Here is a 12,711-nt window from a genome sequence, read left to right on the forward strand (position 1 = left end):
GTGAGAGAGGGAGGAGGCTGAGGGAGAGAGGGTGTGATGGGAGTCTGAATCAGATTCAATATCATTGGCACGTGTCATGAAACTTGTTATTTTGCAGCAGCAGTACATTGCAATACGGTAATAATAAAAACTAAATTACAATAAGAAATATATATATAAAAAATAAATACTTGCTCCCAAATGATCTGGAGTTCATCCATTTCCAGCTCCAACTCCTTAACGTGGATAGTGGAATGCTCCTCTTGCAGGATGTGGGGAGGCAAGGAGACCTCCGGCGTTCCTGACGACTACAACTGCGAGAAGTGCATCCAGCTGCAGCTGCTAACAAGTCGCGTTAAGGAGCTGGAGCTGGAACTGGATGAATTCAGGAGCCCGCTGAGGTGACAGCCACTGCAACGATGGCTGCTGTCCTTGGCCCAGCCTTCCTTTAATACGCTCTTGCTAATCAATCCCAAACGCTGACTGGTCGCTGGTCAAAGCTCCTTTTCCCTGTAGCAACCCGCTGCTGGCTTTTCTGCTCGGACTGTGGACCCGAGTGAAATTCTCTCCTCTCAAAAATTTGGCTGTCCGGATTGGTTGCTGATCAAAGCTCCTCTTAGTTCCCTGGTCTAAATGACGTGGAGTGCAAGTTTGTAGCTGTGACACCACTTAACCAGCTGATCTGTCTCACTCCTGTACGCCTCCTCGTCACCAGCAGAAATTCTGACAACCATAGTTGTGTCATTGGCAAATTTATAGATGCTGTTTGAGCTGTGCCTAGCCACACAGTCATTGGTGTAGAGAGAGTACAACAGTGGGCTAAGCATGCATCTTGAGGTGCACCAGTACTAATTGTTAGCGAGAAGATGTTATTTCTGATCCCCACAGACTGTGGTCTCCCGGTGAGGAAGTCAAGAATTCTGTTGTAGAGGAAGGTGCTGAGGTCTGGGTTTTGAAGCTTGTTGAGGGTGTGATTGTGTTGAAAGCTGAGCTGGGATCAGGAAACAGCAGCCAAATGTAGGTATTGCTATTGTCCAGGTGGTCCAAGGCAGGCTGGAGGCCCCGAGAGATTGCATCCAATGTGGACCTGTTGTGGTGATAGGCAAATTGCGACAGATCCAGGACCCTGCTTGGGCAGGAGATGATTGTAGCCATGACCAACCTCTCAAAGCACTTCATCACTATGGAGCTGAGTGCCACTAGACATAAACATTCAGGCAGATCACCCTGCTGTTCTTGGGCACCAGTATGATTGTTGCTCTTTTGTAGTAGATGAGAACCTGTGAAGCAACAGTGAGAGAGGGAGGTGTCCCTGAACACTTTTACCAGTTGGTTATCAAAACCCCACCAGGTAGACCATCAGGGCCTGTCACTTCAGCCTCTTGGAAGATGTTCTGATGTCGGCCTCTGAGTCACTTGATGCTCCAAGCATTTGCATAGATGTAGTGTTATTCTCTCTTTCAAAGCAAGTGTAAAGGGCGTTGAGCTCATCCCTCATTGCATTCATGAGGAAGAGAGGGAGGGTGAAGGGGGAAAAGTGCAAAGAAGGGAGGCAGTGGAGGGATTGTGCAAGGAAGGTGGTAAGAGATGGGTTGTAGGAGAGGGAGAGAGGAGGATAGACACTCAAATGGTCGCGAAGGAGGAGGGATGTTATGGTGGGCGATGGATGGAAGGAGTAGGGAAGGTGGGAGCATGATTTCAAATCCGGTACAATGTGAAGCAAATTTACACCCTCTCTTCCCACTCTCTCTCTTCCCCCTCTCTCTCTCCACCCCCCTCTCTTCCCCCTCTTTCTTCCCCCTCTCTCTCCCCCTCTCTCTCCCCCCCCTCTCTCCCCCCTCTCTCTCCCCCCTCCCCCCCCCTCCCCCTCTCTCCCTCCCCTCTCTCTCCCCCCTCTCTCTCCCCCCTCTCTCCCCCCCTCCCCCCCTCACCTCTCTCCCCTCTCTGCCTCTCCCCCCTCTCTCCCCCCACCTCTCTCCCCCCTCCCCCTTCCCCCCACTCTCGCCCCCTTTCTCCTCCCAACTCTTTCTGCTGCTTTGCCCCACTTCTGCCCCTCCTCTCACATACCTCTCTCTCCACCTCTCTCTTCCTCCCTCAACCTTTTCTTCTCTTCTCCTATCCCTCTCCCCTGACCCTCTCTCTGCCACCCTCTCGCCCATCTGTCCAACAGGAACCAAAGGAACAGCGAATGCATCATCTTTCCAAATGGAATTGAGTCAGGAGGGACTCAGCTGCCTACTTCCCTCAGTGAGTCAGTGGCTCTGGCCAAAGGGGACATGGAGACATGAACTCTGCGCATTGCTCCTGGTGTGGGTCTGACCCAGGGTGATATGGAGATGGGAACTGTACACAGTGCTCCCAGTGTGTGTCTGACCCAGGGTGATATGGAGATGGGAACTGTGCACAGTGCTCCCAGTGTGTGTCTGACCCAGGGTGATATGGAGATGGGAACTGTACACAGTGCTCCCAGTGTGTGTCTGACCCAGGGTGATATGGAGATGGGAACTGTGCACAGTGCTCCCAGTGTGTGTCTGACCCAGGGGGATATGGAGATGGGAACTGTGCACAGTGCTCCCAGTGTGTGTCTGACCCAGGGTGATATGGAGATGGGAACTGTACACAGTGCTCCCAGTGTGTGTCTGACCCAGGGTGATATGGAGATGGGAACTGTGCACAGTGCTCCCAGTGTGTGTCTGACCCAGGGGGATATGGAGATGGGAACTGTGCACAGTGCTCCCGGTGTGTGTCTGACCCGGGGGATATGGAGATGGGAACTGTGCACAGTGCTCCCAGTGTGTGTCTGACCCAGGGTGATATGGAGATGGGAACTGTGCACAGTGCTCCCAGTGTGTGTCTGACCCAGGGGGATATGGAGATGGGAACTGTGCACAGTGCTCCCGGTGTGTGTCTGACCCAGGGTGATATGGAGATGGGAACTGTGCACAGTGCTCCTGGTGTGGCTCTGACCCAGGGTGATATGGAGATGGGAACTGTGCACAGTGCTCCCAGTGTGTGTCTGACCCAGGGTGATATGGAGATGGGAACTGTGCACAGTGCTCCTGGTGTGGGTCTGACCCAGGGGGTACGGAAATGCGAACTGTGCACGTTGCTCCCAGAGTAGATCTGACCCAGGGACATAACGAGACAAGAATGATACACGGTGCTCCTGGAGTGGGTCTGATCTGGGGGATATGGAGATGGGAATTGTGCACGGTGATCCTGGTGTGGGTCTGACCTAGGGGGGATACCAAGACGGGAACTGTGTACGGTGCTCTGGGAGGGGTCCAGGGGATTGTTAATACAGGAATCGCCCATGATTGTTTTGCAGGATGGCGCTGTGTTGGGAAGTGTGGGTTCGTATGGATGGAGTGGAGGTATACTACTCTATAATGGAGAGAAAGAGACTTTCCTGAACATATCCAGCGCTGACTTCCAGAATAGTTACTTAGGTGAGTCCCTCTGCACGTCTCTGTCACAGACACCAAGGGTCAGACATAGGGTGAATTTCCCTCCACACTGTCACATCACACACTCCCAGAATCAGACACAGAGTGAATCTCCCTCTGCACCATACCATCACACACTCCCAGGGTCAGATACAGAGTGAATCTCCCTCCACACTGTCACATCACACACTGCTGGGGTCAGATACAGAGTGAATCTCCCTCCATACCATCCCATCACACTTCCAGAATCAGACACAGGGTGAATCTCCCTCTGCACCATACCATCACACACTCCCAGGGTCAGACACAGAGTGAATCTCCCTCCACACCGTCCCATCACACACTCCCGGGGTCAGACACAGGGTGAATCTCCCTCCACACTGTCCCATCACACACTCCCGGGGTCAGACACAGGGTGAATCTCCCTCCACACCGTCTCATCACACTTCCAGAATCAGACACAGGGTGAATCTCCCTCTGCACCATACCATCACACACTCCCAGGGTCAGACCCAGTGTGGAGCTGTTCTGACTGTGCTGGGAAATCGAGGAAAAACTGCTGCATAAAATCCATAAGCTACTTTGGAGGAGGTGCAGAAGGTCTCTTGGATATCTGATTTGGTGGCTGTTTCAGTCTGGAGGTTCCTTTTGGAGCTCTCTGCCAATGTGGACTGCATTTGTTGGTGTCTGCTAACGGTGTAGCTTCTCGCTGCAGCCGCTGGTAACTCACTAGGAAACCGCTTCGCTTTGACAGCAGGAAGAGAAACACAGTTGTTCCCCCACTAACATTGGGGCAGCATCACTATCCCCTGAGCTGTTGTGCTTATCGTTCAGCGTGGGTGCCAGAGCCTCTTAGACGTTGCAATCTTTCATGGCCTGGGAGTTCTTCGGGACTGACAGAACCTTTGCTAGTGTTGGAATTTCTGACGCCATGCCCAAAAAGGTACTGCTGAGTGTTGGGCATCTTCCTACTGCCCTAGCAACAGAAGGTTCCTCTCCATTCCAGCTGTTTAAGGGGAATCTGAAACTTTAACGTATTCCAGCTTCTCAGGACCCAGAACGCTGGGGCGCTGGACTGATGGGATTTGCTGATGCCACAGGAGCGGGCGAACTGTGGGAAATTCCAGACTTTTCCATCCAGGAACTCTGCTCACTCCAAGACTTTATCAGTGGACTCCGCTGCCTCTATTTCTCATTTCGGATGGTAATAGTGCCAACATGTTGGACTGGTCTCCTGGGAGTCACAGAGCTCCGGGCAGTTATGCAAAGACAATGCCCTGTATGGGTTAGTGGAGGATGAACGTGCTGTGTTATGTATTTTACACCCTGGAATAACTTTGGAACAGTACATGGAGGACTTGGTTGGAGAAGGTGGTATTTTGGCGTCTGAGAAAGAGTTCAGGATGGCAGTGTTCCTGAATCATCTGGGGACTGATGAGTTGATGCACTGGGCTCTCAGTCGGGGATCACAGTTAAAGATATCTTTTTACAGATGGAGCTGGTGACAGCTCCAATGCAACGAATCATCATCGGGCATTCAAGCCTTTCATTCCCAACGAGGTTGTCTGAAGAGTACAGAAAGGTTGTGTTGTACATGAGGACCGATAAGTTGATGCATTGGATTCTCAGCAGAGGAGACTTTACTACAGTAGGTAATATCCAGCGCCCCCACACAACTCAAGCTCTTCATCCCCAACGCGGTCCTCCTTCCCATCTTGCCCGCTTGCATCGTAAGATCTGAGATCACCACCGTTAGGCAAAAATTCAAGTGCCACCCCCTCCACGGCATAATCTCTTTCTGGCGCTAGGTGTTCACCCTAGGGAGAAGGCTCCTGAGGACGCAGAGCATTCAGTGTCCTGCTTGTCCTGAATTTCATCAAGAGGCTCAGGGACGTGCACAGTGCACAAGGTGATGGAGGCAGAGAGTGCTGCTGTACTGGTGATTCCTTCACCTGTGTGCTCCTTTGGCCTGAAGAGGAAAGGGAACTCTTATCCCAAGAGAGTAGAGAGTTTAGAAGTGGGGGAGTCACCGGATGGGCATTGAGAATCCAGTTGGAGGTCAGTCCTAAACCTAAATCCCCAGGTATTATCTCGAGCCCTGTGGTGGAGTGTTTGTGCAGGATGGTGTTGTTGAAAGTGGTGTGACAACTGAGCTAGACCTGGAGCCCTCCAGCCAGGACTTATTAGTTAGTGCCTCCCCAGATGCGAGTGCGCTGGATAATAGCGAAACAGTGGCCAGCCTTTCTCACTCTCAGGATCCAGCTCGCGGTGCACCCCTAGAACCAAAATTGTTGGGGTCCACCTTGGGCAAAGTAGGAGCAGGCCCAAGATGCCATGGTGAAGATCTGTGGAAGCAGAACTGAAAGAAGTAGGCATGAACTGGGTAACGGCGAGCAGCAGAGCGAAAGACCAGCAGAAATGGAAGACCCTTGTGGAGGCCTGGCTCCTTTGTGAGGGTTGAGGCAAAGGAGGAGTCAGCAGGCGTGAGTGAAGTACGCACTGTGCCGTGTAGGTTAGAAGTGCTCCCATTTTCTAGTAATGGGGAGGAAGATGGGTGCTCTATGAATAGTAAGGGTGTGTGGAGGAGGATAGAGAGACAATGGACAACCTCACCCATTCAGAGATTTATTCTCACCACAGATGGTGCAAAGCATCGGCTGAAACTAACCCCCCTGCTCTGGTCCAGCATACCGAGAGTGGTGAAGTCTTTGCATGTCATCCTCAAACAGAAGGGGAAGAGGAATACCGTGTCTGGGAATGATAGGCAACAGCTTAAATCCTTTGATAACCTGATGAGAGACAACAGGGTGGGGAGCAGTCTTGTTCCTTCAGGGGACAGTGGGCCACCAGGTGGTGTTGGTGCCACTTGAGCCCAGAGGGCGAAGAGTATTCTTGCTCATTTTGGAGACGTAGGGTTGAGGGCAGCTGTGCCCTCACCAGGAAGGGTTCTGTGCAGAGGCCCAGCGTACTTCCGAAATGAAGCTCACCATAGCTAGTCGAAATATGAATGGCAGCAGGGATTCCCTCTGCAGGTTTAACAAACTCTCAGTCATCACGGATGGTAGATATGTGGCGAATTTCCTGCAGGAAATGCATCCCAGCCAATACCAAGATTTGTTCCGAGTGTTCTGGGTCACCCAGAGGAAGAGACAACGGGATTTCTGCTCCCGACTTCTCTGGTGGGATGTAGGCTTTACATCTGGTTTCTGTGTCGGGAGAACACTAGAGAGTCAACAATGAGGCATCACACACTCCTGGGGTCAGACAGAGAGTGAATCTCCCTCCACACCATCCTATCACACACTCCTGAGATCAGACACAGAGTGAATCTCCCTCCACACCGTCCCATCACACACTCCTGGGGTCAGACACGGAGTGAATCTCCCTCCACACCGTCCCATCACACACTCCCGGGGTCAGACACAGAGTGAATCTCCCTCCACACCGTCCCATCACACACTCCCGGGGTCAGACACGGAGTGAATCTCCCCCCACACCGTCCCATCACACACTCCCGGGGTCAGACACAGAGTGAATCTCCCTCCACACCGTCCCATCACACACTCCCGGGGTCAGACACAGAGTGAATCTCCCCCCACACCGTCCCATCACACACTCCCGGGGTCAGACACAGAGTGAATCTCCCCCCACACCATCCCGTCACTCACACACCACGTTGATTTTCCAGGTTACTCTGTAGAACTCGCCACTCGTGCTGCAAAGACATTTTACATCGCAGGCGCTCCGAGACATCGACACAGAGGCGAGGTGGTGATTTTCCGGAAGGAATCCTCTGCTCTGTGGCAAGTCAACCAGCGCATCCCGGGGGAACAGGTAGGAAGGAGGAAAGCTGCTCCATGGGAAATGTGGTGGGACCGATTATTGCCATGTGTTATTGCCCTTTCAAGAGGTGGGTAACTTTGCTGCATTTATCTACCATCCGTAATTACCCTTCAAGTAAAGTGTGAATTTGCCAGCCTTTATCGCCATCCCTCTGGAGAAAATGGGGAACTTGCCAGCTTTTATCATTCATCCCTCATTGACCCTTGAGGAAACAGAGATGTTACCAGCATTTTTCACCCATCTGTACTCACCCCACATTGAAGGCAGAACATGATCATCATTTATCACCCATTATCATTTGCCCCTCAAAGGCGAGGGTCTTTACCAGCAGTCATTGCCCACCCCTAGTTGCCCTCCAGAAGAGTGCGGAGTGTGCTACACCTCTATTTCCCTTGCCATCACTGATCTCCAGTCTCATTCCTCCCTTGGTGTCAGGGCTCCCGTGGCACTGCTGCATGGGGAAGACCCGACTGTGATAAAGGGGTGGGGTGGTGGTGTTATGTTTTCCTGTTGATCTGATGCTGGAAGGGGTGATGCCGTGGTGGGGAAGTGGTGTGGGAGCATGTAGTGACCTGTGTTCTTCAGAGCCAGAGAGCTGGCAGGTTGGGGACTTCATGGAGCTCCCAATTACTGTCCCAGTTCACCTTGCAACTGATGCTTTGCAGATTGGATCGTACTTCGGGGCAGAGTTGTGTGTTATGGATCTCGAGGGAAATGGAGAGAGTGACCTTCTGCTCATTGGTGTCCCGATGTTCCATGAAAGAGATCGGGGTGGCAAGGTTGAAGTCTGTTCTATGTCCCCAGAGGTACAGAACTACCACCACCTGTACCCCATTGGGACCCCACCTCTACCTATTCGCTCCACCGTCCACACTCCCAATGGTGTCAACCCCTACCCATTCACTTCACCATCCCCACTCCCCATGGAACCCCATCCCTACCCATTCAGCCCCCCCGTCCACACTCCCAACGGGATCCCATCCTTACCCATTCACCCCACTGTCCACACTCCAAATGGGACCCCATCCTTACCCATTCACCCCACTGTCCACACTCCCAATGGGACCCCATCCCTACCCATTCACCCCACCGTCCACACTCCCAATGGAACCCCATCCTTACCCATTCACCCCACTGTCCACACTCCCAATGGGACCCCGTCCTTACCCATTCACCCCACTGTCCACACTCCCAATGGGACCCCATCCTTACCCATTCACCCCACCGTCCACACTCCCCATGGGACCCCATCCTTACCCATTCACCCCACTGTCCACACTCCCAATGGGACCCCGTCCTTACCCATTCACCCCACCGTCCACACTCCCAATGGGACTCCATCCTTACCCATTTACCCCACTGTCCACACTCCCAATGGGACCCCATCCTTACCCATTCACCCCACCGTCCACACTCCCAATGGGACCCCATCCCTACCCATTCACCCCACCGTCCACACTCCCAATGGGAACCCATCCTTACCCATTCACCCCACTATCCACACTCCCAATAGGATCCTATCCTTACCCATTCACCCCACCGTCCACACTCCCAATGGGACCCCATCCTTACCCATTCACCCCACCGTCCACACTCCCAATGGGACCCCATCCCTACCCATTCACCCCACCATCCACACTCCCAATGGGAACCCATCCTTACCCATTCACCCCACTATCCACACTCCCAATAGGATCCTATCCTTACCCATTCACCCCACTGTCCACACTCCCAATGGGACCCCATCCTTACCCATTCACCCCACTGTCCACACTCCCAATGGGACCCCATCCCTACCCATTCACCCCACCGTCCACACTCCCAATGGGACCCCATCCTTACCCATTCACCCCACTATCCACACTCCCAATAGGATCCTATCCTTACCCATTCACCCCACTATCCACACTCCCAATAGGATCCTATCCTTACCCATTCACCCCACTGTCCACACTCCCAATGGGACCCCATCCTTACCCATTCACCCCACTGTCCACACTCCCAATGGGACCCCATCCCTACCCATTCACCCCACCGTCCACACTCCCAATGGGACCCCATCCTTACCCATTCACCCCACCGTCCACACTCCCAATGGGACCCCATCCTTACCCATTCACCCCACTGTCCACACTCCCAATGGGACCCCATCCCTACCCATTCACCCCACCGTCCACACTCCCAATGGGACACCATCCCTACCCATTCACCCCACCGTCCACACTCCCCATGGGACCCCATCCTTACCCATTCACCCCACCGTCCACACTCCCCATGGGACCCCATCCTTACCCATTCACCCCACCGTCCACACTCCCCATGGGACCCCATCCTTACACATTCACCCCACCGTCCACACTCCCAATGGGACCCCATCCTTACCCATTCACCCCACTGTCCACACTCCCAATGGGACCCCATCCCTACCCATTCACCCCACAGTCCACACTCCCAATGGGACCCCATCCTTACCCATTCACCCCACCGTCCACACTCCCAATGGGACACCATCCCTACCCATTCACCCCACCGTCCACACTCCCCATGGGACCCCATCCTTACCCATTCACCCGACCGTCCACACTCCCCATGGGACCCCATCCCTACACATTCACCCCACTGTCCACACTCCCCATGGGACTCCATCCTTACCCATTCACCCCATCGTCCACACTCCCAATGGGACCCCATCCTTACTCATTCACCCCACTGTCCACACTCCCAATGGGACCCCATCCCTACCCATTCACCCCACAGTCCACACTCCCAATGGAACCCCATCCTTACTCATTCACCCCACCGTCCACACTCCCAATGGGACACCATCCCTACCCATTCACCCCACCGTCCACACTCCCCATGGGACCCCATCCTTACCCATTCACCCGACCGTCCACACTCCCCATGGGACCCCATCCTTACCCATTCACCCCACCGTCCACACTCCCAATGGGACCCCATCCCTACCCATTCACCCCACCGTCCACACTCCCAATGGGACCCCATCCTTACCCATTCACCCCACCATCCACACTCCCAATGGGACCCCATCCTTACCCATTCACCCCACCATCCACACTCCCAATAGGATCCCATCCTTACCCATTCACCCCACCGTCCACACTCCCAATGGGACCCCATCCTTACCCATTCACCCCACCGTCCACACTCCCAATAGGATCCTATCCTTACCCATTCACCCCACCGTCCACACTCCCCATGGGATCCCATCCTTACACATTCACCCCACTGTCCACACTCCCAATGGAACCCCATCCCCACCCATTCACCCCACAGTCCACACTCCCAATGGGACCCCATCCCTACCCATTCACCCCACTGTCCACACTCCCAATGGGACCCCATCCTTACCCATTCACCCCACCGTCCACACTCCCAATGGGACCCCATCCTTACCCATTCACCCCACCGTCCACACTCCCAATGGGACCCCATCCTTACCCATTCACCCCACCATCCACACTCCCAATGGGACCCCATCCTTACCCATTCACCCCACCATCCACACTCCCAATAGGATCCCATCCTTACCCATTCACCCCACCGTCCACACTCCCAATGGGACCCCATCCTTACCCATTCACCCCACCGTCCACACTCCCAATAGGATCCTATCCTTACCCATTCACCCCACCGTCCACACTCCCAATGGGACCCCATCCTTACCCATTCACCCCACTGTCCACACTCCCAATGGAACCCCATCCCCACCCATTCACCCCACAGTCCACACTCCCAATGGGACCCCATCCCTACCCATTCACCCCACTGTCCACACTCCCAATGGGACCCCATCCTTACCCATTCACCCCACCGTCCACACTCCCAATGGGACCCCATCCTTACCCATTCACCCCAGCGTCCACACTCCCAATGGGACTCCATCCCTACCCATTCACCCCACTGTCCACACTCCCAATGGGACCCCATCCTTACCCATTCACCCGACCGTCCACACTCCCCATGGGACCCCATCCTTACCCATTCACCCCACTGTCCACACTCCCAATGGGACCCCATCCTTACCCATTCACCCCACTGTCCACACTCCCAATGGGACCCCATCCTTACCCATTCACCTCACTGTCCACACTCCCAATGGAACCCCATCCCCACCCATTCACCCCACAGTCCACACTCCCAATGGGACCCCATCCCTACCCATTCACCCCACTGTCCACACTCCCAATGGGACCCCATCCTTACCCATTCACCCCACCGTCCACACTCCCAATGGGACCCCATCCTTACCCATTCACCCCAGCGTCCACACTCCCAATGGGACTCCATCCCTACCCATTCACCCCACCGTCCACACTCCCAATGGGACCCCATCCTTACCCATTCACCCGACCGTCCACACTCCCCATGGGACCCCATCCTTACACATTCACCCCACTGTTCACACTCCCAATGGGACCCCATCCTTACCCATTCACCCCACTGTCCACACTCCCAACGGGATCCCATCCCTACACATTCGCTCCCACCATCCACACTTACAATCAGACCCCATCCCTTCCCATTAACTCCCATTGTCCACACTCCCAATGGGATCAACCCCTTCCTGTTCACTCCACTGTCCACACTCCCAATGTGACCCCACCCCTACCCATTCACCCCACCGTCCATGCTCTCAGTGGGACCCCATCCCTCCCTATTCACTCCCTCCCTCCACACTCTCAATGGAACTCACCTCTTTCCATTCAATACCACGATTCACTGCCCCTATGGGACCCCACTTCTTCCCCTTCACTCCCAATGGGAACCCACCCCTTCCTATTCAATCCCACCATCCGAACTTCTGGTGAGACCCCATCCTTTCTCATTCACTCCCACCATGCACACTCTCAACTGGATCTGACCTTGCTTATTCATTCCCACTGTCCACACTCCCAATGGGATCCCACATTCAAACCCACCGCCCACACTCCCAATGGAACCCACCTCTGCCCATTCAATTCTCCTGTCTAGACTCCCAATGGGATCTGACCCCTGTCTACTCAATCCCACCATCCATTCTCCAAATACAACCCAGCCCTGCCCATTCAATCCTCCCATCTAGACTCCCAATGGGATCTGACCTCTGTCTATTCACTGCCAATGAATTTTGTCTCTCCCACCCACTCAGGGAAACTTCTCCTGCTCCTCCAGCCTTTGGGGAGGAAGGGGCGGGAGCCTGGGCAGGTTCGGCTCAGCTCTTGCCCCCCTGCAAGACCTGAATGGAGATGGATTGTCTGATCTGGCGGTGGGGGCCCCCCTGGAAGATGACATGGGAGGTTGTGTCTACATCTTCCAGGGAATGAAATCCGGAATCCGATCAGAGTACAGCCAGGTGGGAGGGGTTCACAGGGATGGGGACATGGGGAATGGGTGGGGAGTGTATGGGGTGAAATGGGGTGTGGCAGAAGGAGGGGGTGAT

At 54.2% G+C, this 12,711-nt stretch overlaps 1 protein-coding gene across 1 annotated transcript in view; it reads left to right on the forward strand.

The window, feature by feature from the left end:
* Positions 1–12,711, forward strand: part of LOC140192449 (integrin alpha-X-like) — a 77,449-nt gene that overhangs the window by 8,763 nt on the left and 55,975 nt on the right. The window contains exons 6-10 of the mRNA XM_072250046.1: positions 2,150–2,226; positions 3,308–3,428; positions 7,114–7,259; positions 7,934–8,074; positions 12,421–12,624. Coding sequence (XP_072106147.1) covers positions 2,150–2,226; positions 3,308–3,428; positions 7,114–7,259; positions 7,934–8,074; positions 12,421–12,624 — 689 coding nt within the window. The remainder of the gene's footprint in view (positions 1–2,149; positions 2,227–3,307; positions 3,429–7,113; positions 7,260–7,933; positions 8,075–12,420; positions 12,625–12,711) is intronic.

The sequence above is a fragment of the Mobula birostris genome, unplaced genomic scaffold, assembly GCF_030028105.1.
Source record: "Mobula birostris isolate sMobBir1 unplaced genomic scaffold, sMobBir1.hap1 scaffold_1362, whole genome shotgun sequence".
In the NCBI taxonomy this organism is placed as follows: Eukaryota; Metazoa; Chordata; class Chondrichthyes; order Myliobatiformes; family Myliobatidae; genus Mobula; species Mobula birostris.